At 44.2% G+C, this 27,086-nt stretch overlaps 1 protein-coding gene across 1 annotated transcript in view; it reads right to left on the minus strand.

The window, feature by feature from the left end:
* dym (dymeclin) overlaps window positions 1-27,086 on the minus strand; it is a 66,812-nt gene that overhangs the window by 18,379 nt on the left and 21,347 nt on the right. The window contains exons 9-14 of the mRNA XM_030742997.1: window positions 24,583-24,768; window positions 23,790-23,968; window positions 22,950-23,075; window positions 22,731-22,844; window positions 21,674-21,768; window positions 18,664-18,763 (exon numbers count right to left, since the gene is read on the minus strand). Coding sequence (XP_030598857.1) covers window positions 18,664-18,763; window positions 21,674-21,768; window positions 22,731-22,844; window positions 22,950-23,075; window positions 23,790-23,968; window positions 24,583-24,768 — 800 coding nt within the window. The remainder of the gene's footprint in view (window positions 1-18,663; window positions 18,764-21,673; window positions 21,769-22,730; window positions 22,845-22,949; window positions 23,076-23,789; window positions 23,969-24,582; window positions 24,769-27,086) is intronic.

Genomic DNA, 27,086 nt, shown 5'->3' on the forward strand with positions numbered 1-27,086 from the left:
AATAGAGTTAAAGAGTTGAAGGGATCGGAGAAAGGAACTCAGGTCCTGATTACCAGTGGTGGACAGTCTAGGCATTTTGCCATCATACATGTTCCTGTGCCGGGATATCCGAAGGGGCAACCTTCGGAGGAGTATGAGCAACAGTTGGTCGACGCCCTAGAAGAAGGACTGCGCAGCGCCAGCAATGCCGGATATGCACGAGTAGTAATGTGCGTTGATGGGATTAGGTCAGGTGACCTGCCATGGATCGTGGCAGAACAGGCCATGGTGAGAGCAGGGCGTCTACACACCACTGGAGCAGCGGCTTGGTCCGGGATCACAGAATTGGTCCTGGTCACCTCCAAGAAGCAACATAAAGAGTTCCGGGAACGACTCTCCGTGAAGCTGAGGCGGCAGGGAGGTGAGAATTCCTGGGTTCCGGTGGCCAGAGAGACGCCGGGAGCCCCGCTGAGGACATCGCGGCTTAAGAGTACTTCAACCCCGGGCAAAGATGACGGTGAAGAACCATCGACATCTCAAAGACAGCCTCCCCCAGTCATGACACCAGCGCAGATGAAGCCAGAGGAGGTGACCCCAAAGGTGAAGGCCTCCCCTGCAAGACTTAGCCTGCAGCCAGTGAATGATTATGTTGGTATGCAGACTGAGGGGAACACAGGGGTGGCCACCTTCACATACAGGGTTCCATCTCCCACTAATGTGCCAGAAGTGGTCAACACGTCGAGACGTGGGCCTGCAGTTACACCACGACATGAGGTGCAGAGGGAGCCGATGATCTCGTCCAGCTACGCTGAACGACAGCCGGAGTATAGTGACATCAGTGAAGACAGTGGCAGTGAAAGAGAGAGGGAGAGTGAAGAAGAGGTGGACGCCATGACTTCTGCACGACAGGAGGATATTACCGGAGCGGTGGAGCTGAGGGTAGGACAGAGGAAAGGGACAAAGAAGAAGACCCCAGTGTACTCTGTCTATCGAACCTCAGAGAAGATGGCCCGGGATATCTCCTTCGGGTGTGTGGAAACCAGGGATGGGCGAAAGGCATACATGCCAGAGGCAGGCCAGCAGGATTATGGAATACCGATAGAATGGGCAGAACGACTTGAGGAAGAGGTCGTGTTGCCAGTAAAAGCACCAGTGAGAGAGTGGGCTAACTTCCTGATGGCTCCTACCTATCCTACCCTGAGAAGCCATGAGCCGCTAACAACAAACTTCAAAAATGCCTTTCTAGCCATCACACACGATGTCATGCTCCGTCGCCTGAAGAAATCTGCCCTCAAATATGCAAGGGAGACAGAGATTCAGCGCCAACGAGAATTATCCTCTAGTGATGAGGAAGAGTCACGGATTCCCCCCCAACCAAGAATTGAGCTGCAGACCCGCCGGACTACCAGAGATGTGGCAGTGGATGTTAACGGGATTGGAGCGCCGGTAGCGACAGGAGGAGGTTCGAGTTTTGAGGAATTCAAAAAGATAAAGGCGTTGGTGCAGGAGAGATCCCCAACTCAGAGTTTACAGGAGTACCTGAAGCAGCACTGGCAAATGGTGATGACCTGCACCCAAGATAACCAGGCACGACTAATGTGGCTGGCCCGTGCCACTGGGCAGGCATTAGGCCCAGAAGAGTCAGCTGAAGAGCACTACAAAAGACTAGTCTTGGAAGACTTCGATGATGAAGACACCAAGATAGAAAAGGCACGGGGACAACTAGACCAAGGGCAGACCCTGTCACAAGTATGGCATGTGCTGAGTAATGAGATCCCCGTAGGTCGGAATGTGCAGGCGCTCAGGAAGCTGATGAAGGGCCGTAAGGGTGAGATGGATTTCGTTGCCCTGCACCCTGCAAACAGCACACAGGAGCAGATAAGGGAGGTGGTGAGAAAATGGGACCTCAAGAGGAAGTTTGAGGAACAAAGGCGGGCCGAAGAGAGTCAACGAACTCAACAGAAGGCAGCCACCCCGAAACCCCCACCAAACCCACAGGGCCAACAAAGGAAGACAGATCAGCGACCTGCTTTCCAGGGTCCACCAAAGAATGCTACGAGCAGCCGGCCATCGGACCAGAGACCACCGAAGGGGGATTCTACAAATAAGAGGCCTGGATATCTGCCTTTCGAGGAGTTTAAGAAATTAACGCCTGAACAGAAGGACGCCCTCAGACTAGCCCGTCAGCAGACGGCTGCTGGGGGGAAGAAGGAGTAATGGACACGACAGCTCAAGTCACCCTGGAGCACGCTTACCGGGTCAAGGATAAGATCTACACCCAGGTTGATGGAGCTCCGTATTTGGTGGACTCAGGGGCTGAGGTGTCCATGACACGGAGGGCCTTGAGTCCTAAAGGAAAGTTGACGGTGCAGTTAGCGGATGCTTCCATCGCTGAAGTCCCCTATGGCATCTGGAGGGGGATTATATGGATCCTGGGGACCTATGACTTGGTAACCATCACGGATTTAGAAGGATTACATCAGAAACCACGAAACCGCAGGAAGGTGGAGGAACGTCTGAGGATTTTGCAGGCGCGCCTGGTTAAGATACCTACGGTCGAGGACCAGGCTGAGGGGGCCTGGTACAAACCGGTTAATGTTCCAGAGGTGACAGAGCAGAAACTACAGGAGAGTGATCTCTCTCCGGAAGGGAAACAGCGGCTGAGGGAGATCATCTCCAAAGCAAAAGTAGCGAGATTCAAAAATGACTGTGGCGATTTAGGAACCAAATACATCCATACCATAGAAGGGGGAGTACATCCACCAGTTCGACAGTACCCCCTGAACCCAGGAGCTGTGAAAGAAATGGACCTCATAGTCAGGGAATTACTGACACTGGGAGTAATTCGTCAGGAGTTGAATCCGATCACTAACAGCCCGATACAGGCAGTGAAGAAGCCAGAATCCTCAGGAGGAGGCTGGCGACCAGTGATCAACTTCAAAGCTCTGAATAGAAGGACTGTAGCAAACAGGGCCAGCCTGATTAACCCGCAAGGGACTTTAAAGACCCTAAAGTTAAAACCCTATAAATCCTGTATAGATTTGGCAAATGGATTTTTCTCCCTACGATTGGCACGGGGATCCCAGGGGAAAACAGCCTTCACCCATAAGGGAAGATCCTACGTTTGGGAGAGACTTCCGCAGGGTTACAAAAATTCTCCCAACGTGTTCCAAGCAGCAGTAATGGATGTACTTGACGGATTAGGTGCCACTATTTATATAGATGATGTGTTCATTGCAGATGACACGGAGGAGCAGCACTTGGACAGACTGCAAAAGATCGTGGAAAGATTAACCGCTGCAGGACTCAAGCTAAACTTGAAAAAGTGCCAGTTTGGGCGGATGCGAGTGGATTATCTGGGATTCCAGGTGTCTGACGATTTGGGATTATCTGAGGTGTACAGGAAAAAGATTGAACAGATAGAGCCTCCAGCGTCACTGAATGAACTGCAGAAAGTATTAGGACTATGTAACTACGTAAGGGACTATGTTCCAGGTTATCAGAGGTATGCTAAACCCCTGTATGCCAAACTAAGAAAACCAGATGAGACTACGGCATGGATTTGGACAGCGGCTGACCAAAGTCACTTGGAAGAGCTGAGACAAGCAATCCAAGGAGCGCTGAGGCTTGAACCCCGGAGTCCAACAGCAAGGTTGGTTGCGGAAATAAGTTGCGATGAGGACAGTGCTACGGTGAAAGTAAGCAATGAGGGTGGTGGATTAGTTACCTTATGGAGTTATACTCTGACTTCGGTGGAGGTGAAATTCCCCCCTGAAGAGAAGGAGCTTGCAGTGATTGCAAGGTACTGGGGCTCCCTGAAGGACTTGGCGCAAGGTCAGGGAATCCGAGTCATCACCGAAAGCCAAGTACACCGTTTCCTCAGAAAAGCCACTATCGAGAGCACTAAAGCAACTAACGCCAGATGGGGTCGGTGGGAGGACATCCTACTAGATCCAGATCTTGAAATTGGACCGCTACAACCGGGAGTTCCCAAGGCTGCAACAGCTGAAAAGCCGAGGAAGGAAGAGTATGATTGGACTCTTTTTACAGACGGCTCGAGAAAAGGACCTGACGACACCGCGTACTGGGGATTTATTCTCAAGCTGAAAGGTAAAGAACAGACCCGCCAGCGAGGGAAAGCACCCGGCAGCGCGCAGGCTGGGGAAGTGACAGCAGTGTTAGAGGGCCTGTTAGAGCTGGAAAAGAGGAAGATCAAAAGAGCAAAATTAGTAACAGACAGTTATTATTGTGCGCAAGCACTAAGAGAAGATCTGACCATTTGGGAAGAAAATGGATATGAAACAGCAAAAGGGAAGAAAGTAGCCCATGAAGATTTGTGGAAAAAGATTGCTGAGTTGCGGATGAACCTGGATTTGGAAATTGTACATCAAAAAGCCCATGTAAAAGAAGGAGCTCACTGGCGAGGAAACGAAGAAGTGGATCGTTTCGTCCAGATGAGAAAAATTGTCTTTGTCGGGATCGAGAAATGGGACAACACGCCTCAGGGTAAGATTGTCCCGAAAGACTGCGTGAAGGGGGTAACGGAAGCAGTGCATGAGGCACTAGGCCATGCCGGAGCTGACCCGACGCGCAGGGAACTGAGGAAACAGCAGCTATGGATTCCAGTACGAGAAATCCGGCGTGTTCTCAAAGACTGTGTTGAGTGTGGTCGGTACAACGCAGGTCGGCGGGGACAGCGCATGGGAGGACTCACCATCAAGAGCACCATTCCCTGGGGGTCGATCTGTATGGATGTAGCAGGACCCTTAGGGATAACAGGTATGAAAGGAGAAAAATATCTGTTAGTGATGGTGGACTCTATGTCGGGGTATGTTGCTGTGAAACCTGTGCGCCAAGCAAATGGATCTAGTGTAGTCAGCATGCTGGATCAGGCATGCTGCTATATGGGAATACCAAAGGAGCTAAGAACAGACAATGGAACGCATTTTCGGAACGCTAAAGTGGACAAGTGGTGTCAAGAGAATGGGGTGATGAGAGTGTATTCACCACCATACACGCCGCAGGCCAACGGAGTGGTCGAGCGAACTATTGGACTGGTAAAGAGCTGGATTGGTAAAAATGCTAATGGTAAAGAATGGAGTACAAAGGTCTTGGAACTGGTCAAAACCCTAAATGACAGGCATCGACAAGGGAGGCCTTCACCAGCAGAGGAGCTGAATCGACGCCCCTTCACGTCACAAGAGGCGGGGAGGAGCTCAGATGACAAGAGGCCCTCCCCCGATGGCAGGATGTCACTGCAGGTTGGACAGCGAGTATGGATTAAAGCACAGGCTCACCCAGCTGGAGCAGCGGTGAAAGCAAAGTACGACAAGACTGACATAGTGACTGAGATCTTGGACCGAAATACGGTTCGGTTAAAGAAGTCGGGGATCCAAGGAGTAGAGCAGCTGAAACCAGTTCCTGACTAGGTGACCTAGGAACCAAAACCATGGCCAGTAGCACACCTTGCCTACCACCCTATGTCAGACTGGCCACTGTTAAGGGGGTGGTTATCATGAGACGCAGTACCGATGGGCTCTGGGCAGGCAGAGCCCTTGAGAAGATGGAGTTTGCTAAAGAAGGAATTCTTTCGAGAGACCAAGAGTTCCTGCAATGGAAAGAGATTAAAAACAACTGTGTGGTGTGTTGGAAGCCCACCACCCTGGGGGTCCAGTGGGAAGGCCCAGGAAGAAATAAGCCCCTCCGGGCTGAAGCAAATCGGAGGGAATACAAGGGGATGAACCCTAAACCAGTGAAAGTGCTGGATGGTCATGTCTGTGGACTATGCCGGCTAAATGGGTTACCCCGGCTGAAGTTTTACACTCAGTGGGATTTAAAAGGAGGAAAAGTGGACTGCAGAGAATGTGTCTGCCAGTGGGATGGTGAACGTATCCACCCATGTAGCAGCTGCAAGCTGCAGCAGGAGAGTGGACGCCTGTTGCAGGTCGCCACCGCAGAGGGATGGCAGGTGAGGAAATTCCTGGACCCTCTGCAATGCTTCATGACAGCAACGTTGGAAGGAAGAGAACGAGGGGAAAGTGGGAGTGACCCACTCAGTTCCCCTGATCCCGGCTCGCCGGAGACTGAAGGCCCTTCTGCACCACCCCTGCCACCGGGACCCTCAGCAGTGAAAGGGCGAGGGAAAGGACCAGCGAGACGTCCTGAGGGGGAGCAACTGTGGAAGGAGGCGATTAGAAGGGGATGGCCTTACAGTCCAGCTCGAACAGAGATTCATGAGCCACCGCCATCAATGGAGCAGGTGAATATGGTGTTTCGAGTGCAACGGGATCCCGAGGACCCAGGATACTCCCCTATCTCGAGTGACCTGAGAGAGGATCAACGGGAGATGGCGGAGAGCCAGGGCTGGAAGGGACCATGGGAGCTGACCACTTGGGGCCGTCTAATAGAGGAGGTCTACGCTGATCCATCCATACCGGTCCAGGACTTGGAACCACTTCCAAGAGAGGCCGGGGCGAGAAGCACCAACCTGTTCTACAGCACCACAAGCCTGGACGCATGGGGCCACCAGGCGGCGCGAGCCAAAGAAAAGAGTAAAGAGTATGTGGTGACGCCAGAGGTGTGGCGTAGAGAAGGGGTGGTCCAACTGCCTGGGACGTGGGCAGGGCGTGCGGCCACGCCCACCTACCCTGAGCAGCTCACCAGAGTACGAGTGGCGGTGCAGACTGTGATCATTCCCTTCAGAGGAGTCTACTCAGTCGGAGCCACAGTGACGTGCCTCGGAGAACCACCAAAGCCTGAAGAGGCAGGAAAGGAGGGGAAAGGGAAGTGGAACCCTTTCCAACGCTTCAAAGTGAAGAAATGGAGCCGCAAGTCCCAGCAGTAGCCAAACCTGGGACAAAGGAACGGGCCAGGAGGCGGAAAGAAGAATGGCAGAGGAAGCTAGCCCGTGTACCCTATATTAAACTGCCAAATCAGAAGGTATGGTTAAAATACCCGAAGAAAGACTATTTTTATAATTGGATGTATTGTGGATCTGCAGCTTATTGCTGCAGCAATGTGGAATTTACCAGATTAGCCGACTTGTCTAAACCTGATGAAGGGAAGATAGGGAAAAGAGTGTTCCGAGGATATGAACTGCAGTTCTTTTCTATGAGCTATGAACTCACTAAGGGCAGATGGAAGAATCAGTCAGTGCCGGAATGTCCAAAACGGATGCCCTGGATCCTTAACACAGTGTACTTACAGGTCAATCAGGAGCTGATTAAGTTAAAGTGGGGAGTCAACCACTGCCAACCTTGGTTAGGGCCATATGTGGAAATATGGCTCGGGAGCATGCTGATATGGACTAATAGCCCTAGCACCTCTAAGAATTTAGAGCAAAGGGTCAATGATCCAGAAAGGATCATTATGGAAAACCAGCATTTACCTCTGAAGGTGCAGGAGAAAGACTATCCCAATGATCGTCAGTCTATAAGCAGCCTCCCAAAGGTAAGTAGGGACATAATCATCAGCCCTGCAACAAGGCCTGAGATCTGGGGCAAGGTGGTGGAACTTGTGGACCGCGGTGGGGAACCCCTATGTGCTGAACTCGCGATAGTACGGCCAGAGAATCAACGGCAGCCTACGGGAAAAGTCATCATCACCCGCTATCGTTGGATGTGGAAGGGCTTCGACCCATATATTAAAGAAAATTACAAGGTGCACAACTGTGCTGGAGACCACCCTTGGCCGTTGATGAGACCGCTCATGATAGCTCGGCTGTGGAGGGATCCATTAGGACATCTGCACTCACCACGACCCCGGGTAACAGTGGTTCCTCTGTCACCTGGAGACAAGGGGAGGAGCTACTGGCTGTGATTAACACTGAGCCCTGAAAGGCCTAAATCCATTCACCACCTGAGGCCTTGAGAGGTGAGCAGCATGGCTGAAAGAACTCTATTCTGTCCTGCAAAAGGAATTATTTTTAAAACTGTAGTCGGCTTTCTGGGACTTTCTGCTATTTTGATATTTTTGTATTGTCATGGAAGTGGACTTTGGGAGAAGGATCATGTGAGGATCAGTTACACTTCCACTGAGAGATATAATCAGACCTGTTGGAAGGTCAAAAAGGAAATAGTCACAATAAGGAATTTCTCCTTAATTTGTGATGAAAACGGAGAGGAGAACTGCACGGAAGCAGTGTCGGCTTTTAATGTTTCAACGTTACTGCAATTCTTTGACTCCCAGAGAGGAGAAGGAGGGGGAGTAATCGAAGCAATTGACTTTCAAGGTGAGACACTGCTTTTGCATGGCATCATCCCTCAACAAAATGAGACTCGTATGGTGCAAGCTAATTGGATCCGAGTGGATGGACAAAGCCCGTATTGGTACTACACGCAGGCATGTGTCAAAGGAAGAAAGATAACCTACTGGGCTGAAGAGGTGACTCTGCCAGCTCATGAACTTCCGCAGCAATGTCACGCAACTATCCTTAAACCGGAGGGTTTTTGGGGAAACCTGAATTTAACATGTGATATGCAGACCCAACTCGACGGGCATGAGAATAACGGCACCGAAGAGTTTCCCACAACCCGTGGGAATAACTCTACAACAGCCAGCAACTCCACACCAAAGCCAGGAATGAGGAAAAGGCTACAACCGGTCCAGAAAAGGCCTCCCCAGGTTTCAGAAGCTGATCAGCAGAGAATGAGGAGGTGTATGGAGGAGAAAGTCTTCAAGCTTGATCCCTGTCACTGGAGTTTGGGGCCTATAGTGTGCAAAAAACAGCACTATCTGGTTCTGAGCCAGGTCGAGGAAAAGACTTGGGGAATCTGGAGTAATGACTGGTTCGGGAGGAGGACGAGAAGGAAGGGAGATCCACCCGATTCTGGAGGGATCTGGATTGACGACTGGCTGAATCAGAGTCTACCATGGGTATGGAGAAAGAGAGTCACCCATTTGAGGGCAACTACCGACACCGTGACGCAACCCAACCAACTGGGAGGCCCAGAGAGATCAGAAAAGTATGTCCAAAAGATCCCTACCCCTGGTGAGTTATGGTCTGCACCATCAGGAGACTTTGACAAAATCGACAGGTGTGTTCTGAAGAGAATGGCTGAAGATCTTGATGGGAAGGACTACTCAAAAGGTGAAGGAACAGTGTCGCAGTACTGGGCGTCGCCGAGATGTGACATTACCCAGGTAGGAGCATGGGACGAGGGATATTGGAGGTACAATTGTTCCAGGATGAAGAGCCATAACACCATGAAGGGGGTGCTGGAGCAGTGGCCGCTGTTTTGGGACGCCCCTGATAAGACCCGGACGTGGTGGGGGCTGCAGAAAGAGGAAACCGAAGCCTGGGTTTTACCATGCCTGTCACAAACGAAGAATTATTGGATTAAGTATCAATACATGGCTACAGTCTATTCCACAGGGGAAGGACTCTATGAATGGTATAGATGGACTGGCATTAGACCAAGTGTGACCTTAACCCCGAGACCGTGGAAAATGAGATGTAATCAGGCCAACGACACCTGCACCATAGAGCTGGCACGTAGACCCTGCAGTGAGTTAGAAGGCTGGAGCAACGACTGTACTGAATGGTATGACGGAGCTTACGAGGCCTATCAGCAGGGTGCCACCTGGGTAAGAAACGATGTCCACATATTGGGAAATTTAACTAGAAGAAAGCAGAAACAACCAGAGTGGCAACGGGCGCCAGGACCAGGAAGGTACGGTTGTGTAAAAGCCCTACTAGCTTGTACTATTGGAAATGTTATGTGTGGTGGGTAAAGCGTGCAGGAGGAACACATGACATCCACTCGCTGGATTATTATCGGTGCTATTAGCACATCATCAAAACCAAACATCATCCAGCTTTTGAGTGGGGAGCTGGCAGGTCAAAGACTAGTTAATGTCCGAACTCACTGCATTACACATTTGCGTTCTCACATGCACCTCTGTCAGCTCCGCCGGATAAATATATAAATAATATGACAAAAACAATTTCCAAATGTTTAACTGACCAGTCCAACCTGTTGGTCTGAAAACTTTAATCACCATCTTTGCTTTACAGGAAGCCTCGCCTTAGGCAGTTATTCATCAGAAACTTCCTCTGGGTTTACAAGCTGCCACATTTCAGGCTTGAGTGTTCATCAGAATAAGCAGCTGAGAGACATTTTTATCTTTAGTGTATACAAATTAGCAAAGCTTTCTGATTTAAAAATTAAGATTTCAACCCTCAGAGAGGAAATAAAAAAAGATTAAAAACTCCCATTCTTGGACGGGATAGAACATGGGCTTTTATATTCTCCACAGCAGAATTACGCTTAGTGATTCATTTTCATCATTGTTCTGCTGATGACCTGTTTTGACCAAGAATTTGCAAAACCAGATTCAAAACAGCAGCATGGTGAGACTCCTGCTGCGAGCTGATTGGATGCTGAGAGTCTACCTCCAATCTGGGCTAATCATCTGTAACAGAACTGCATGTGGTAGCATTTTATATTCCATCTTCAGTGCCCTGCTTTGAGAACAAGTTCTTATCTTATAAATAACTTTGCTTGCTGTGATGCTGTTTTTTTTTTTTTTTTTAAATACTGCATATGAACACACACAATTGCCCCCTGAAAGAAGCTGGGCAATTAAGATAACAGTAAATAACTGTATTCTTTTGTGCACTGACCAGGAATAAGGGTGTTGGGAATGTTACTTCTGATATATAATAGGTTACAGATTCCTAGTTGCCCTGTTAAAAATGTAATAACTGGCATAACCCTTTTAATTCATTTATAGTAATGCATCTTATTTTATTTGTCATCCCCCCACCCTCTCCCTGCTTTCCTGTCGCTCTATACTATACTGTTATAGAAAAGCTGAAAATGCCTAAAAAACAAAAAAGACTGTCTAGGCACATCCTTGTAAGCCACCCTATACTTGATGCCCTGATGGTGTTACGCTCAATTTTTTTCTCCTACAGTTTTGCTGACCCGTGTAGCTCTCTAGAAGAAGTCATTCCTGCCCAGCAAAATAACAAAAAGAAACAGAACAGTTCTAGATTTACATTTTTTAAATAAAAAAAATAATGCATTCTGATTTTGTAAACACCACCAACAACTGATTCATAACTCTAGTTTAGTTATTCCAACACAGATGCAATAACATATTGCACTGATTTGCACACGCTGGCAGATGAAGGTGTGGAGCTTTAACAGGCAGATGTGGAGAGGCAACGGGAAGGCGGGAGAGCCACTTATAATGAGGATTGATTGTGCGTCTGGAAGCAGAGGTGGCTCTCTGAGCTCGACTCCACTGCCTTGCTAGACTTGCTCCACTCTTTTCCACAGTGGCAGGCCATAATTAGACAGAAAGCAGGGACAGATACAAGAGACAACTGAGTAGGAGGATGTGGAGGCAGGAGGAGGAGGACAGCAACCAAAATGGTAGCATAGAAGATAAGAGAGTAAGGGGGAGCTGATGGAGAAAGCGGACGTGATGAAGAGGAGACAAAAGCAGGAGAGGGAGGCAGAGTAGGAGTGAAGGATGCCTGGTGTGTTTGTTCTCCAGCTCTGCACCAAGCTTAATGAGATTAGTCTGGCAGGGAAAAAAATGCCACACTGGGGAATTCAGGTCACATGAAAATAGGCTAGCTAGACGTCTGCCTGGCCTTGTGTGTATGTTTGTCAAGTAGATGAGATTAAGAGGTCCATGGTCTAGTTGAAACCCAGACAGGATTTAAATATCTTGGCGGCTCCTCCTCTTCCACTTCCCACTCTGTCCTTTTGCACTTGTTTTCTCCTTAAAAAGTGTGTCTTCAGCCAGAAAACACTTGACATGTGTTTGCTTGACAGAATATTCTTTCTACCTTGCCTCCCCTTTTTGTCTTATTCCCTCTTAGTCATACATCGTTTTCCAACCTCCTGCCTTGTCATTTGGTCACAGCCACTCATGCTGTTATTTCTTGTCTTCTCTCCACCCAGGAAAACATAGGCCTCAGACATGAGTCGTATCATTAGTCTCAATGATCCTGTCCCATTTTACTTGTGTGACCATTCGCAGAGCCCTTACCAGAAAGTAAGGAGTGCATATGTGCCTGTGTAGATTTGTATGCTTTCCCCATCTGTGTGATTCTGTTGCTAATTCTTCAACATACTAAGCCCAAATGTTTCACATCTGTAGGCATGTTTGACCTCTGCTGTGCGTGACAACTGAAAAGACAGTTTGCAGATGCAATCAGTGACTAGAAAGCCAGTGTCCATCTAGCCTTTCTATCATACCCACACATGTTTTTAAGCAAGTGTTTGTGAGTGTGGACAGGGTGTTTAGAGACACAGACATGCAAATCCCTGTAAAGTAGGCGCTGGCATCATTAAACCAATAGCTTAGTGATTCTCTGGCCGGCCCTGCTTCTCACTGTAGGCTGTTGCGGGGCAGACAAACCAGACATATTAAGAAAGAGCACTGACAAAGACAAGGGCATGGAGATACAGACAGAGAGAGAGACAAACAGAAAGAGTCAAAAGCCACACCTACAGGTTGAATAAGGCACAGAAGAGAAAAAGCATGAAGAGAACAAAAAAAAAAAAAAATGCCACATGGACAGATAGAGAGGGTCAGACTGGCTGAGCAGCAGCAGCAGCAGCAGCCTGCCCTCATCTTCTGGGAGTTTTTTTTTTTTTTTTTTTAAATAGGTCATTGTCTGACCTGCATTATGGTACCACAGCCATGTCATAATCACACCATTTTGAAGAGCATTGTGCACAGGTCAGCCTCCCATTACCCCATAGCTTCACATATGCACAAAACATCCTTTGTTGCATGCGCACACAGAAAAGGGGGGCTGGGGAGACAGTATTTGACCCTCCAGACCAGCAGCATCAACAGAGTGTGCAATTCTAGGTCTAGAATGTGTTTGGCAGAGATTATGTTGGATGCTCTCTGCATCACTGCCTGATGTGTGAAGGGAGGTTCCCACATATTTGCAGCCATATACCTTATTGGGATTAACTAAGCACACTACTTCTGTGAGATTTGGCTAGCGCTAACAGCGGGGGAGCTTGGGTGGGGAATGAAGGCAGTACTGTGGGTGATGACGTGAGTGATAACGATAAAAAAAAGATGATGCCAACTGCTGCAACAGCACTCTGGGAGATAGGTAGGCAGTGCTAATTGATCTGCGACGAGCTGTGCTCTGTTTTGCTGTGCCTCGATCACGAAAAGACCACGACGCAGCAGGGCTGTCCTAATTACCATTTGGAAGCAGAAGATCATTAGGACCCCAGAGCACCTGCTGCCTGCAGGGGTGGCAGTCCTACTGCCCGAGAATAGCAGCAGAAAAGAGGCGGTGATAGATGAGAGAAGATAAGAGGATAGCATATTTCATTTATATAGATATATATAGATAGATAGATAGATAGTTTACTTGTTAGCCTGTCTGTCTCTAAGGGCTAGGCCTATCATTGTCTTTCCCAGGCAGGTGGGGGGGGGGGGGGGGGGGGGGGGGGGGCTGAAAGATCAGAGACTAAATTATGCATTCAGTGAGTAAGTTAACTCTTACCTCTCAGCAGGAAAGTGCCTTAATGAGTTGAATGCAAGGAAACAGATTTATGAGACACAGAAGAGAAGATAATGAGCTACTTATTACGTGGCAAAGAGGTTAAGAGGTTACTTATTATATGTGATTAGTTTATTCTATGTTCAATTTTACTAGAGGCTTAGCTATTTATCTAAGCTTGGAGTTCACTTCATTTGGTGCAGTTGAAGACTCGGAGCTTGCACAGTATCTTAGCTGTTCTGAACAGAGATCTTGGTTCCTGGAATTTGCTGGAGCCATTCACCCAGTTTGGGGGTCACTGTGTTCTGATTACCACTGTTACCGTCACTTTCCACATCCTAGTTCCAGTAACCTTATCACTTATCGTCAGTATGCCCTGGTTCCTCAAGACCTAACACGGACCTTGTTAATCCGGAAGACTTCCTAAAATCTCTTCCAGCACCACAGAATTAAATAAAAAAATCATTGATAGTGTTTCACTGTCTGTTTTTCTACTCATATGTGCTTTTACTGCACTGGCAATATGTTTGGGATCATTGTCATGCTGAAAAATGATAGTATTGCATGATGGATCTAAATTCGACCGTACCTTTCTGCATTCATAATTCCATCAATTTTGATAAGATCCCCAACAGTGAAATGCAGCCCCAAATTATGACAGAGCCTCCACCATGTTTTACAGATGGCTGTAGACACTCACTGTTGTACCTCTCTCCTGACCTCCTCCATCCAGATTAACAGTGATTTCAACTGAAAATTTCCAATTTATATTCATTACTCAATAAGACATGTTGCCACTGATTTTCAGTCCAGTTCTTATATAATTCCTTCCTTCAGAATGGATTCTTGAGAGACACGCTTCCACTGAGACCAATTGTGATGAAGCTTCAGTGAACAGCAGATGGATCAATTGTAGAGCCATCTCTCAGCCTCTCTCAGGTCTTGTGTATGGGTTTTGCTGGATGTTTTCCTGTTTCTTAAACACATTACTTTCAGACACTGTTCATCTGCTATAGATCTTTTTTTTTTACCCCAACACTTCTTTTGTCATCCACTTGTCAAGTTGCCACAAAATTTTTTAAGGACACACTTCACACCATGCTGAGATATCCCAAGTTTTCAGCTAATACCACCATAAACAAACAAAAAATGGGTACAAGGACTGGACTGAAAATAAGTAGTAAAGCAGCCAATGTCCAAAGAAAAACTTTGAAAGACCTTTGGAAAGTACTATGTGTAAGCTTTAACTTTTATAGTGTCTTATATCCCACTAATTAAATATTTATATTACTGTTTATGAATGCAGAATGACTCAAGAACTACCCTAAGATTTTAAAATATATATTTTTACATTAACCAATAATCTTATTTAATGTAAAAGTACAATGAAGCTACATGTGAAGTATGTTTGAGTCAACAAACAACATAAAACACAGTGGAACATCGTAAACAAGTGAAGAAAAAAATCTGCAGCAGGCCACTTCAAATAAACTAAACAATAACTGTCAGCACAAACATTAATGCTGCTTGACTGATTACAACTACTCACTCACATAAACATCGCAGACTGTATAATAGTTAGTTTTCAAAAGCACAATTTCTAGTTAGCAGCTTACATCACTAGATGACTGGACTTTGCAATAATAATTTTGTAGCTTCCTGAGAAACCTGCGCATTCCTGAAAGCCCTGATAATAAACAGAAGGCATAATGTTTATTATCTGTTGATATATCCCCGGGCTCTGCTTTCCCCTTAAACAAGAGGAATGGTGCTACAAAGCTAATGCATGCGTCTACTCCGGCTATTAAAAAGAGATCACAGAATGTGACTCAACCAGGACACATAAACACATAGACAGGGTGGTCCACCATGCTCCTGGCAGTGTCTCTGTGTGTGTGTGTGTGTGTGTGTGTGAGTGTGTGTGTGTGTGTGTGTATGTGTGTGTGTGTATGTGTGTCTGTACGCTTGTAGTCTCTTCCCAGAAATGTGCAACAGTAAACAGACTAAGAGGCAGAGAAGTAACATTACCATTACTGGCTGGGAGCATAAACAGTGACAAACAATGCAACACATTCTTCCATCTTTTTATGTTTGTTTGTATGTACAGCCATAAACTGCATGTCATGGGCATATCTCAATGGATAAGAAAAATAAATAAATAAAAATGTATAATCAGAGGTGCAGAGACTATAAAGAGCAACCATAGCATCCCATGAGAGCTGCCCTGCTTGGTCTAGGAGCCTCTGGATGTTCCCGGAGGGGGGGGGGGGGGGGGGGGGCTCTAGGGCCCCAACCTCTCACTCTGTCTTCCCTGACACTAACCAGACACAGCAGCACAAACACATTCAGGGACAGGGGGCATATTCTGTGTGTGTATATATGAAAGACAGACAGCAACCAAGAGGCAGACATCTGGGGGGGGCAGAAGAGGAGACCGAGGGAAAGATGAGACATTAACACAGAAGCAGACTGCACCCAGCTTTAACTTCCAGCTTAGGGCATTTTGACAACGTTTTCATATCCGCCTCTCGGCCTCTCCCTCGTAAAGAGAGCGATTATATGTCCAGGACAATCCCACATTAAACAAACATTAGTTCTCTCTCCAGAGCCAGGCTGGGCCAAACTGCATTGTTTCCAGATGCCTGTCACAAAAACACGCTTACACCCACCCTAAAGCCCTCTCCTCCCTTCGTCTCCCTCCTCTCTCTCTCTCTCACCCTCCTCTCTCTCGCTCTCTCCTTACAGTTCCCTAAACCTCCACACCTCCCCAGTTAAGGCGAGGGTTTGTGAATAACACCAGAGCAGGCTGCTTTCAATTACGCTGCCACATCCGCTACTACCGCAGGAGGAGAGAAGGTCCAGAGATGGAGGAAACAAAGGAGCCAGCATAATGAGACAGCAGCCCTTCCTTCAGATGTCACATCTCTCAAAACCAATGATAGACTTTAGTCAGTGTGTAATGCCATTTTAAAAAAGGGTGTTTTTTTTGTCATAAAAGACCTAACAATACCCAGATTCACTACAAACAATCCAACACTTTTAATCTTACGCACAAATACCAACCTTATCGAGGCAACAGACAAGCAGCATATATATGAATGTCTATAGATATTCATAAGGTAAGCTATTAAGTATTATGTTATTCTTTGCAAAAGATAGATCGGTCTTCCTTCTGATAACTAGAAAAGCTTCAGTGTGGCACAAACTCAAAGTTACATCAGATACAGAAAAAAATAAAGACAGACATTTAATGGCTAAAACTAAATCTAAATATCTGCTTTTCCATTTCAGCTGTGTCACACACTCCAGCCACTTAAACATGAAAGAGAGATGTACAGCAACAGCAGGCTGGAACCATCCCCTTTCCTTCTCAACAGCACAACAAATCTCATCCAGTGCTCAAAGCACCTATGACTAAGATATTCACAACTCAAGAGACAAGCAAAGCTAATTGTGTAGTTTTATTTGAGCTTGGTGTTCAAGACAAAATTATATTCAACTTAGGTCTCAAGTGTGTATATGTGTGCATGCAAATATACAATATGTTCCCTTTCAGTCTAAGGCATGCTGTGTGGACATGGAGATGTGCATAGCAGGCATGGGAACCAATGCCACACTGAGTTAGTATAGTCTAAGCTCAAGGATAACGACAACATCACAAAAGTTGACCAGTTCTGTCTTTAAAGTCTATGACCCAGACTATGTGTCAGACATTTCAAGGAAAACACTCATTCAAAGTTCCCATGAAATAATCATGCTGAAACTCTGCCACGTACCCTTGAGCAGTAAATTAAGTCTCTATCAAAAGAGTGCTGTTATATAGGTGACCTTATAATTTAACCTTGTACTTTCATGTACGTGCATGTCTTTGACTTTTTTATAGTGTTTCACTTCTATTATATTCACCATTTTCTCATACAAAAGAAAATGTAATAATGGCAAATTGATCTCTATATTTCTCCTTTAGATTTTTGGTTCCACGCATGTTTGTAAATAAAACAGAGCATTAAAATAGGCCCTGAAGGAAGGATGCATCCAAACAAGGGTGGATAATTGCACTTCATATGTGTGTCTTGCATAGATGTCTGTTTGGAAGGGGCCTCATCAGACAGTCACTACACGGTTGAAGAAGCACTCACATGCACTCATGTTTCCCCAACACCTTAGGGCATTTATGAGGACCTTCTCCAAACACACACGCACATACACACACATTTGCATATGCACGCTTATCTAGGACCAAGCAAATCTAATGAAACAGCCAGACTGCAAGGCAGACAAACATACCCAAGGGCAGCGGTGTCTACGTGCAAATACAGACAACATATGTTTGTCAATAGTCAACAGAATTCTCTCATCAGGTGTGGCTGTCATATTAACATATTTACTGGTTTAATACAGACAATGTTAAAACGAATATACATCAAATGAATAATAGTCAAAATAAATAGCTAGCTAGGTATTGTATCTTCCTTGCGTTTTAATCCAAAACCACCTTAAAGTGCAATACTGCCTCCTACCTTTTTAGTGCTGGATTATCAACAAGATTATCATATCATGCCATCCCCCCCAATATACTTCATTTTTAACCTATGGTGACACCTCAAACGTATCACACTTTTCATGGTTTCACTACCGCTTAGCAAGTAGTTGGCAAGTGTTTGCAGACGATGTAGATGTGTTCCATACAAACTACTGGTGACCACAGCAAATATGCTAGTGGCCAAAGCAATCACATGGAGGTTTTCGGTGCAGCGCTGTATACCTTTTCACAACCAATTTCACCTAGCAACTTCCAGAAAGCCTCCAGCAGCTACTCCCTAACCAGCTCAGGAATACACACAGTTCTCTAGAAACTTGTGGTTGCCAACTGGTCTCTAGGCATGTGTTACTGGGGCCTTTCTTGTGAATTTCTTAAAAAAATAAATAAAGCTTTAGTCCTTTGTAAAGACTCATTTATCATTAAAAATGAAATAACAAAAACAATAGGTAGATGATTTTTTAAACTAAAAAGATACAAAAATGCTGCTTTAAATACAAACTGATGAAAGCTCAAATTTACTAAACTACGAAGCCCACAAATGCCCATATTTAATTACCATTCCTTATCCAAGCAGCCATAATTTGGCAAATATCAATAAACTTTGTGCAGACTGAGACTGAGAGAGTGTGTGTTTGTAAGTTTTACTCACATAGTCTGGCAAGGCCGTGCTGTCTTCCTGTCTGCCTCTCAGAGACTGCGTCGCCTGCTCCAAAACCTTGTTGTGCTTTTTGGAAAGCAAAGCAAACAAACTGCAGGGGAGACACAGAGAGACAGAAAAGGAATGAGTGTCCCTGTGACAGATGAAGGTTTCACATCTATAAAGACCAAAGAACCCAAGTTCATAACTGTCACACGTGCTGTAATTAATGCACCATTTTGTACTTGATAATGGCATCGGCTTACCTCTGCTGAGAAGACAAGCCTCTATTCAGAACTATTTATTATTTTAAAAACAAACCTGTTTGATTTCTAAATGAAGCCTTTAAAAAATTAATGAATATATTTCATTTCGGAATAACATAATCAGGAAATTACCACAACTCAACTCATGTTTGTTTTTTGTTTTTTAAAATGGGCCTCTTTATTTTTGTACATCTGTACATGGAAATGCTTGTTCCCCTTTTAGCTTGACATGTCTTGCTCTTATGTGTTTGTCTAAGCTGTTGTTGTTATGGGACCGCATGATGGCACAACACAGGCAGGCATCAGTCTGCTTGACTGCACCTTGGTTGTAGTAATAGTTTGGTTCAATGCATGCACAGACCCACAGACATCACCATTAATGCAGTGTTCATATTACAATAAACTCATTCACAGATAAATAAATAATATTTTAAAATATATTTTCAAGAAATTTCCTGCTGATTATCAGTGTTATTAAAAGTATTAGTGACCTTCTCTTGTAATTACAAATTTTTAATCTTCTCTTTAGGTGCCCAGGGGTGTTAAGTCTTTAATTTGTGTGTTAATCAAGAAGATTAAAAAAAAAATCTGGAATAAATTAAAATCAATGACATCAACAAGCTAAAGAGGTACAAACAGAGCTCTGATAAGCCCTTGGAGCTATACCTACCCACCTGTCAGCACAGCAGACACATACACACTCACACACTAAATCCCTTAGCATTCATTATCCAGGATAATTGGCAAAATAGAGCTATGTGAGCAGCTATGTGGAGATCTACTCATCACCTTCAGACCTAATGTCAAAGGTCCCCCTCACCACCACCACCCATTTCAAATGAGAGACCACCGAGTGAGTTCCACCTGGGACGGTGCTTACAATAACACACTGTTACATGCTGGACTGTCTCATCAGTGACACAAAAGATTTCAACAGTACTGGCATGATCCCAAAATTAGTTATGAGGCTAAAATAATGACAGACGTAGTTCATATCTAAAGACGTCCTGTTCCCAGCAGTCCAGAAGATTCATGTGGACACTGTGCTTGAAAAGAAATCAATTTATGACCTCACTTCTCACTTGATTTATTATCACAGTAAACATTTTCCTGATGCTGTTATGGTGTCAATCACTAGTTTATTTCATACAACCTGATGTTCATTTGGTATATGTCATAAAATAGACAGTACAGCAGGGTATGTTTTAAAGCAGAGCCATACAGTGTCCTTGATTTCTCAGTTAAATCCATCATGTTTGTGAAAATGGTCACAGCTGATTTCATGCCAAATGGTAATCCACGAACTAGTGGGTGACACCAGAGTAGTTTGGCATATCTTTTATCTCCAGTCAATGGCCAAAATACTTTGCATAGAGTAGAAAAAGCAAAAAGCAGATGTGTCCCTCTCTATTTTTTTTTTTTTTTTTAATTCTGGCATACACTTTTTGCACAACAATGCACGAACCTTTCATACCTGAGATAAAGGTGAAACCTTTTCCTCATTATTTAGTCATTTTTATAATTCTTACTTTGGGAACAACAACAAAAAAAAAAATGAATAAAATTAGTTGCCTGAAAATAATTTACATTAAAAGTGGATTGCTGTTAACTAGGACAGAAGCAATGTGTCAATTAATCACTTTTTTAAAATGACAGAAAATTGGGAGGCTTAATTGGCTGTTTTTGGTATTACTTAAGCACAATTGCAGCTTCTAGCTCATTATATGTGAATATTAATTCTGAGAAAGCAAAATGAATATTTTAGGGTCTACACAGTTGATGATCCAAAAATTGCATTGGTTAATATATGAAACAATAGGCAGATTGAAGATAATCATTACTTGCAGCCTTACAGTGACCTAATTTGTATGTGTTGAGTCTGCAGACCTCCGAGTGAATGAACAGACACATGAGCATGGATAGAAGAATAATTTGGCAGAAAGGAAATATTGATGGGAGAGCAGGGAAAATGTTAAATTAGTAAGGAAAGATGTGTGGGGGTTGTGGTGAGGGTAAATCAACCCACTGCTGCCTTTAAATAAACACCACCAGCCACGATTCTCTCTGAGAGTCAATTATGGAGCAGAGTTCAGCGCTGCCTGTCTGACATTTGGAAATTCCTGGCAGGAAATTCCCTTTATCTAGCAGCCAGCCAGTTTAGCCCAGCCCCAGCCATCACAGTCATCATCATTATCATTATCATCAGACATGGAGTCAGTTCTTCTACATCACTACTGGACAGACATGTACATACAGAGACAGAGTTCCTCTCTGACTCAAAACACCAAAGTCACAGATATGGAGAGAGACACAGGCAAGGAGATAAGAGGATCCTTGAGTGTGCGTGAGTATGTGCATGTCTGAAGGGAAGGATACAGTCCCTTCCCGTTCTCTGGGGTTAACAGGCAAGCATGACAAGATATCTGTATCTGTGTGTGGTTTGGACCCTGTTCTCTTGGATCCTGTCTCCACATGGGCCAAACACTTTCCCTTAATTTCCCTCATGTTACATAACAATGTTATCTGCACACTCACAACACGCACTAAATACTTTTTTTTTTTTTTTTTAGCCTCTTTTGCTGCAGCTGCTGTCAAGTTACTATAACAACAAATATTATGTGCTGATGCAACATGACTCAGTAAAATTACTGAGTTTCGTGTGAACGTGCCTTTGTTCTCGTCTCATACATATATTCTATCATCATCTGCTGTGCTCCATTTGCTTTATCATTTGTACACCTGCGTTAATTCCTTACCTAATGATGCGCTGGGCAGCGTACTGGTGGAGACATCGAAACTGGGCTGACATGTTGGCAAGTGCAGCGAGACAATTAGTGTGCAGGTATTTATCCTGGAGAAGATGCACATACAAGTAAGCAGACATGATAAATGCTGTATGTGGAAACTACTAAGTTATATAATTATTTTACCACTCTTTCTTCATATACAGTACTGTGTAAAAGTCTTTGCTAGGAAAATGGGAAAAAGGTGCAAGCATACACTATATTGCCATAAGTATTCACTCACCCATCCAAATAATTGAATTCAAGTGTTCCAATCATTTCCATGGCCACAGATGTATAAAACCAAGCACCTGAGCATGCAGACTGCTTCTACCTACCATCTGCTTCTACCAACACATCCATGACTTATAGTGTTCCATTGTGTATGCTTTAGGTATGCTTTTATTGCATTGGCTGTGTGTTTGGGATCATTATGATGCTGAAAAATGGAGCTGCTGCCAATCAGATGCTTTGCATAGTGGCTCAAAACCTGAAGGTACATTTCTGCATTCATAATTCTATTCATTTTGACATGATCCCCAACTCCACTGGCTGAAATGCAGCCCCAAACCATGACAGAGCTACCACCATGGTTTACAGATAGCTATAGATACTCACTGAGAACATTTCTGATGAGATGTTGGATCAACTGAAGGGTTAGCTGCATCTCTCAGATCCTGTATCTGTGCTAAGTTTTCAGTTATGTGTAGACACAACAGTGGTTCATCCCTTTAGTTAGATAGCCTTTTAAAGCTTGCACGATTCATAGGTCAGTGTTAAGTGGCTTAACAAACAAACAAAAAAAAATTTCCTCTGAAAATGGTACAAGGACTGGACTGAAAATGAGTGAATAAGCAGCCAGTGTCCAAAGAAAGACTTTCAGAAAGCCTGGGGAACTATTGCTCAAGAACACTTTAAAAATTACAAGAAAGTCTGGTTCCTTGGAAGCAAAATATAAAGAAATGTGGTGTGGCTCAAGATGCCTTTTTCACAAATGTACAAACTGTGCATCAGTGTGTGTTAATTTTACCCTTGTCCGGGTCATGTTGAACTGGATAGTGCGAATTACCACCAGGATGAGCAAACTGCCAAGAGAGATCTCAGTTAGTGATCTCTCCGTGTACCATGAGATGTTCTTTAATACCTGTGAGATAGAGAGGGACAGAAATAGCTGAAAACATCAGGAATAATGAACTATTACCACAGAGAGGGACCGTTAACAGCTGAGATGTGAAGTGCATATACCTACCACCTCATGGATGGAACGATTGAAAGCATCATCCTCTGTAAGGATGAGGAGAATAATGAGGGCCATGTAGACATGATGAGAGTTTCTTTCCTCTACATGGTAAAGGATCTCGAGGATTGGCAACACCTGAGCCAAACAGCGGGAGGGAAAGAAAAAGGGTTCAGCATGTATTCAGAGTTAACTTGGTGATTACACTCAACAGAGCCTGTTTGCAAGGATTCTGACTTTGTGTGGATTCATTTCCATGTTGGTTGATTTTGAGCAAAACTAGCGGCCGGCCAGTTTAATGGGACCAACTACAGATACAACACTGGACAAAAATGCAAACATTAGTTAAAGAGCTAAAAATTTCCATAAAACATAATGCACATTCCAAAAAGGGACTATTCGCATTATTCTATTTAATCCAAACAGTTTACTCATAGTGCCAGAGTAGGTTAGCAGCTAGCAATAAATATACACAGTAGCGGTGTTAGCTCATTACACTGTCATACAGCAGTGCTTTATTGTTGGGCAAAGAAAGAGCCTAGCCTCATTAGTAGCCTCCTTACTTCTAAAGAAGATACTGAAGCCATAAACAGAAAGTGGCACTAAACAGTCAGACATAATTCATAGAACTACAGTTTCAAAATATAATTGAAGATTAAATTTATGACGATTTCCAAACAAGTCTTGGAAACAACTTTAAAGAGTTCTTCTGTTGCGGTTTGTTTAGTTGCTCTTCCTAGCTCCTTGTCATAGCTAATAAGACCAAAAAAAAAAAAAAAAAAAAGTTACACTACTGTGTGTGAAATGATTTGTGAATCCATCCGAGATGCTAACGATTGATTTTCTACCCACCAGATTGTCCATGTCGGTTCTTGACAGCACGTAGGTTCTCATGTTGGTGTTTTGATGAAGCAGGGTGTACAGTAATAATGTGGCTTGGTCAGAGCGCTGCTGCTCACACAAAGCTGTGTACAGACTGTTGAAATTGATCTGGAAAGTGTGAGGTTGCTCTACAGGCAGCGATGACGTGTCTGCATGGATAATGGTAAATATTATCAGGATTGGTATTACATTGATTTATTGCCTTCTTTTACACTGCAGACATTCAAACAAACAGCTGTCCCAAATACAACTGTGGAGCATAATAAACAATATGTGACGCAGCATGGAAAAAGCCGGCCAAAGATGCAGACCACGAATCCCGGTTACACACAAAAACACACTAGAGAGGAACCGGACTTTCCAATATTTCTAGTGTTTGTTATCTTAATTTGACTGTCTGCACAGATCTCTCAAAAGAGAGATGCAGCAAATTGTGCCCCTTTGGTGATGCTGGCAACTTTTCCCATCTTTAGCTTATGGGGATAACTCCATGTGGATTGAGTCTGATCAACAGTTTCTTGGAAACATGATGGGAGTTTTTAAATCGGAAGTTTAATAATTTATAAAAGTGAGTATAAACCACAATAATTCATAGAACAGACACAGTTTGACATCTTTAAGTTAAAAATTCATAGAAAATATAGATTGATAAATGAAATCTGTGTTTTTGTACAGTACCAGTCAAAATTTTGTAAAAGAAGGAAATTTTGGTTTTCGCATGCTGTGTCACATACGTCTTGTACATCTAGTGTACATATATTACCTTGTGTGTTTCTGAAACAAGTGATAGCCTGGCGGTAGGGGTTGGGCCAATCAGGACCATCTGTCAGATTGGCTAATACCAGGAGTAACATAAGGCTCTGATTGGACAAAGGTAAAGGGTCATGATCCTGGTCTATCCCAGCTCTGCTGCCAGCTCCACCCAATGTGAAGACATTCCACAGACTGCCTGCAGAAAGAAAAACACAATACTTAACACAGAGGGTTTTTTTTTCCCCTTTATTACATTTAATTTAAAACTACAATAACAAAAAATAGGCACATTAGTGAATACAATAAGATCATCAGTGGTGCAAGAAAGATTATGTACAGATAGATAAAGCATTAGCAGTCTTCCATGAGATAAGTACGTTTATTTCAAAAATGCTTTACTGCTCATCAATGCATGAAACTTGCAAAGCAAAAAAAAAAAAAATTCTACTTTCAAACAATCAGGTTGTCATACAGGAAAGCATGTATATCTTCCCAATAAATCAAACAGTATTTGGACAAGTTGTGATTGTCAAACTTAATAGAAAAAATCCATTGTTAACGTGATGAAAAGACAACTAGAATTAAATTTACAAACATGCTCAGGGAGTCACATTTCCACATGAGTCTATAGCAGAAATTCTGTGAGCAGAAAGCTAAGGAAGAACTGCAACAGAGAGAGCTATAAATGCAAAGAGATGGGAATAGTCGGGGGGGCTCCCGGCTGAAAGAATATTTTGCTCAGGAGAAAAATCAAAGAAGGAACGGCTCGCCAAGCGTACTGATCTAAATCCCGTAGAGCACCTGCAGTAAGCCTCGGAAAAAGAAACATTGGCTGATCAATGCTCTGTATAGATGAACCAAAAGTTTCACTGAATGACAGAAACTATTCAATTTAAAATCCAGATGCTGTCAAGCAGTTTTCTAAGCTAATGCAGACAAAATCAACATGGAAACATTTATTATAGGCCACTGTGTCATCACTTTTTAAGTTGTTATGGTAACATTAATGGCAAACAGTAACATCATCATCATATTCAAGAGTTACTTGGCAACATTATCTTTCAATATTTTACCTCTGTTTATGGACTTTACCAGCTCCTGTGGCAAACCTGAATTTTGAACTGCTTTGCTTACTACACTATACTGCCAGAAGTGTTCATTTACCCATCCAAATAATTTAATTCAGGTGTTCCAATCACTTCCATGGCCACAGGTGTATAAACCAAGCACCCAGGCATGCACACTGCTTCTACAAACATTTGTGAAAGAATGGGTTGCTCTCAGGAGCTCAGTGAATTCCAGCGTGGTACCATGATAGGATGCCACCTATGCAACAAGTCCAGTCCTGAGATTTCCTCACTGCTAAATATTCTACAGCCATGAAGTGGTAGGCCACGTAAAATGGCAGAGCGGGTTCGGAGAATGCTGAAGCGCATAGTTTGCAGAGGTGCCAACTTTCTGCAATCGCTACAGACCTCCAAACTTCACGTGGCCTTCAGATTAGCTCAAGAACAGTTTACAGAGAGCTTAATGGAATGGGTTTCCATGAACAAGCAGCAGCATCCAAGCCAATCACCCAGCACAATGCAAAGTGTCGGATGCAGTGGTGTAAAACATGCCACCACTGGACTCTAGAGCAGTGGAGACGTGTTCTCTGGAGTGACGAACCACTTCTCTGTTTGGCAATCTGATGGACGAGTCTGGATTTGGTGGTTGCCAGGAGAACGATACTTGTCTGACCACATTGTGCCAAGTGTAAAGTTTGGCGTTATGGTGTGGGGCTGTTCCTCAGGAGTTGGGCTCGGCCCCTTAGTTTCAGTGAAAGGAACTGTTAATGCTTCAGCATACCAAGACATTTTGAACAATTTCAAGCTCCCAACTTTGTGGGAACAGTTTGGGGATGGCCCCTTCTTATTCCAACATGACTGCACACCAGTGCACAAAGCAAGGACCATAAAGACCAAGAGTTTGGTGTGGAAGAACTTGACTGGCCTGCACAGAGTCCTGACCTTAACCCAACAGAACACCTTTAGAATGAATTAAAGCAGATACTGAGAGCCAGGCCTTCCTGTCCAGCATCAGTATCTGACATCACAAATGCTCTTCTGGAAGAATGGTCAGAAATTCCCATAAACACACTCCTAAACCTTGTGGAAAGCTTTCCCAGAAGAGTTGAAGCTGTTTATAGCTGTAAAGGGTGGTCCAACATCATATTAAACCATATAGATTAAGAATGGGATGTCAAGTTTGTATGCGTGTGAAGGCAGATGAGCGAATACTTTTGGCAATATAGTATATATTACTATACTCACTTAGTGACTCTGTTGTTCCATGCTGAGCAAATTAGAGTGTCGTGGGTTTCTAAAGCTTCCTGTGGCGTCTCAAACAATGAAAGCGGTGAATGTGAACCACGGCGGTATTTGAACTGAAAGTCACTATGAAACTATGTAAAGATGAGCGATTACAAGCAACTTCTTTCAGATTTTCATTTTAAGAATATGAATTACAGCCAGT

Source organism: Archocentrus centrarchus, chromosome 12 (assembly GCF_007364275.1).
Source record: "Archocentrus centrarchus isolate MPI-CPG fArcCen1 chromosome 12, fArcCen1, whole genome shotgun sequence".
Taxonomy (NCBI): domain Eukaryota; kingdom Metazoa; phylum Chordata; class Actinopteri; order Cichliformes; family Cichlidae; genus Archocentrus; species Archocentrus centrarchus.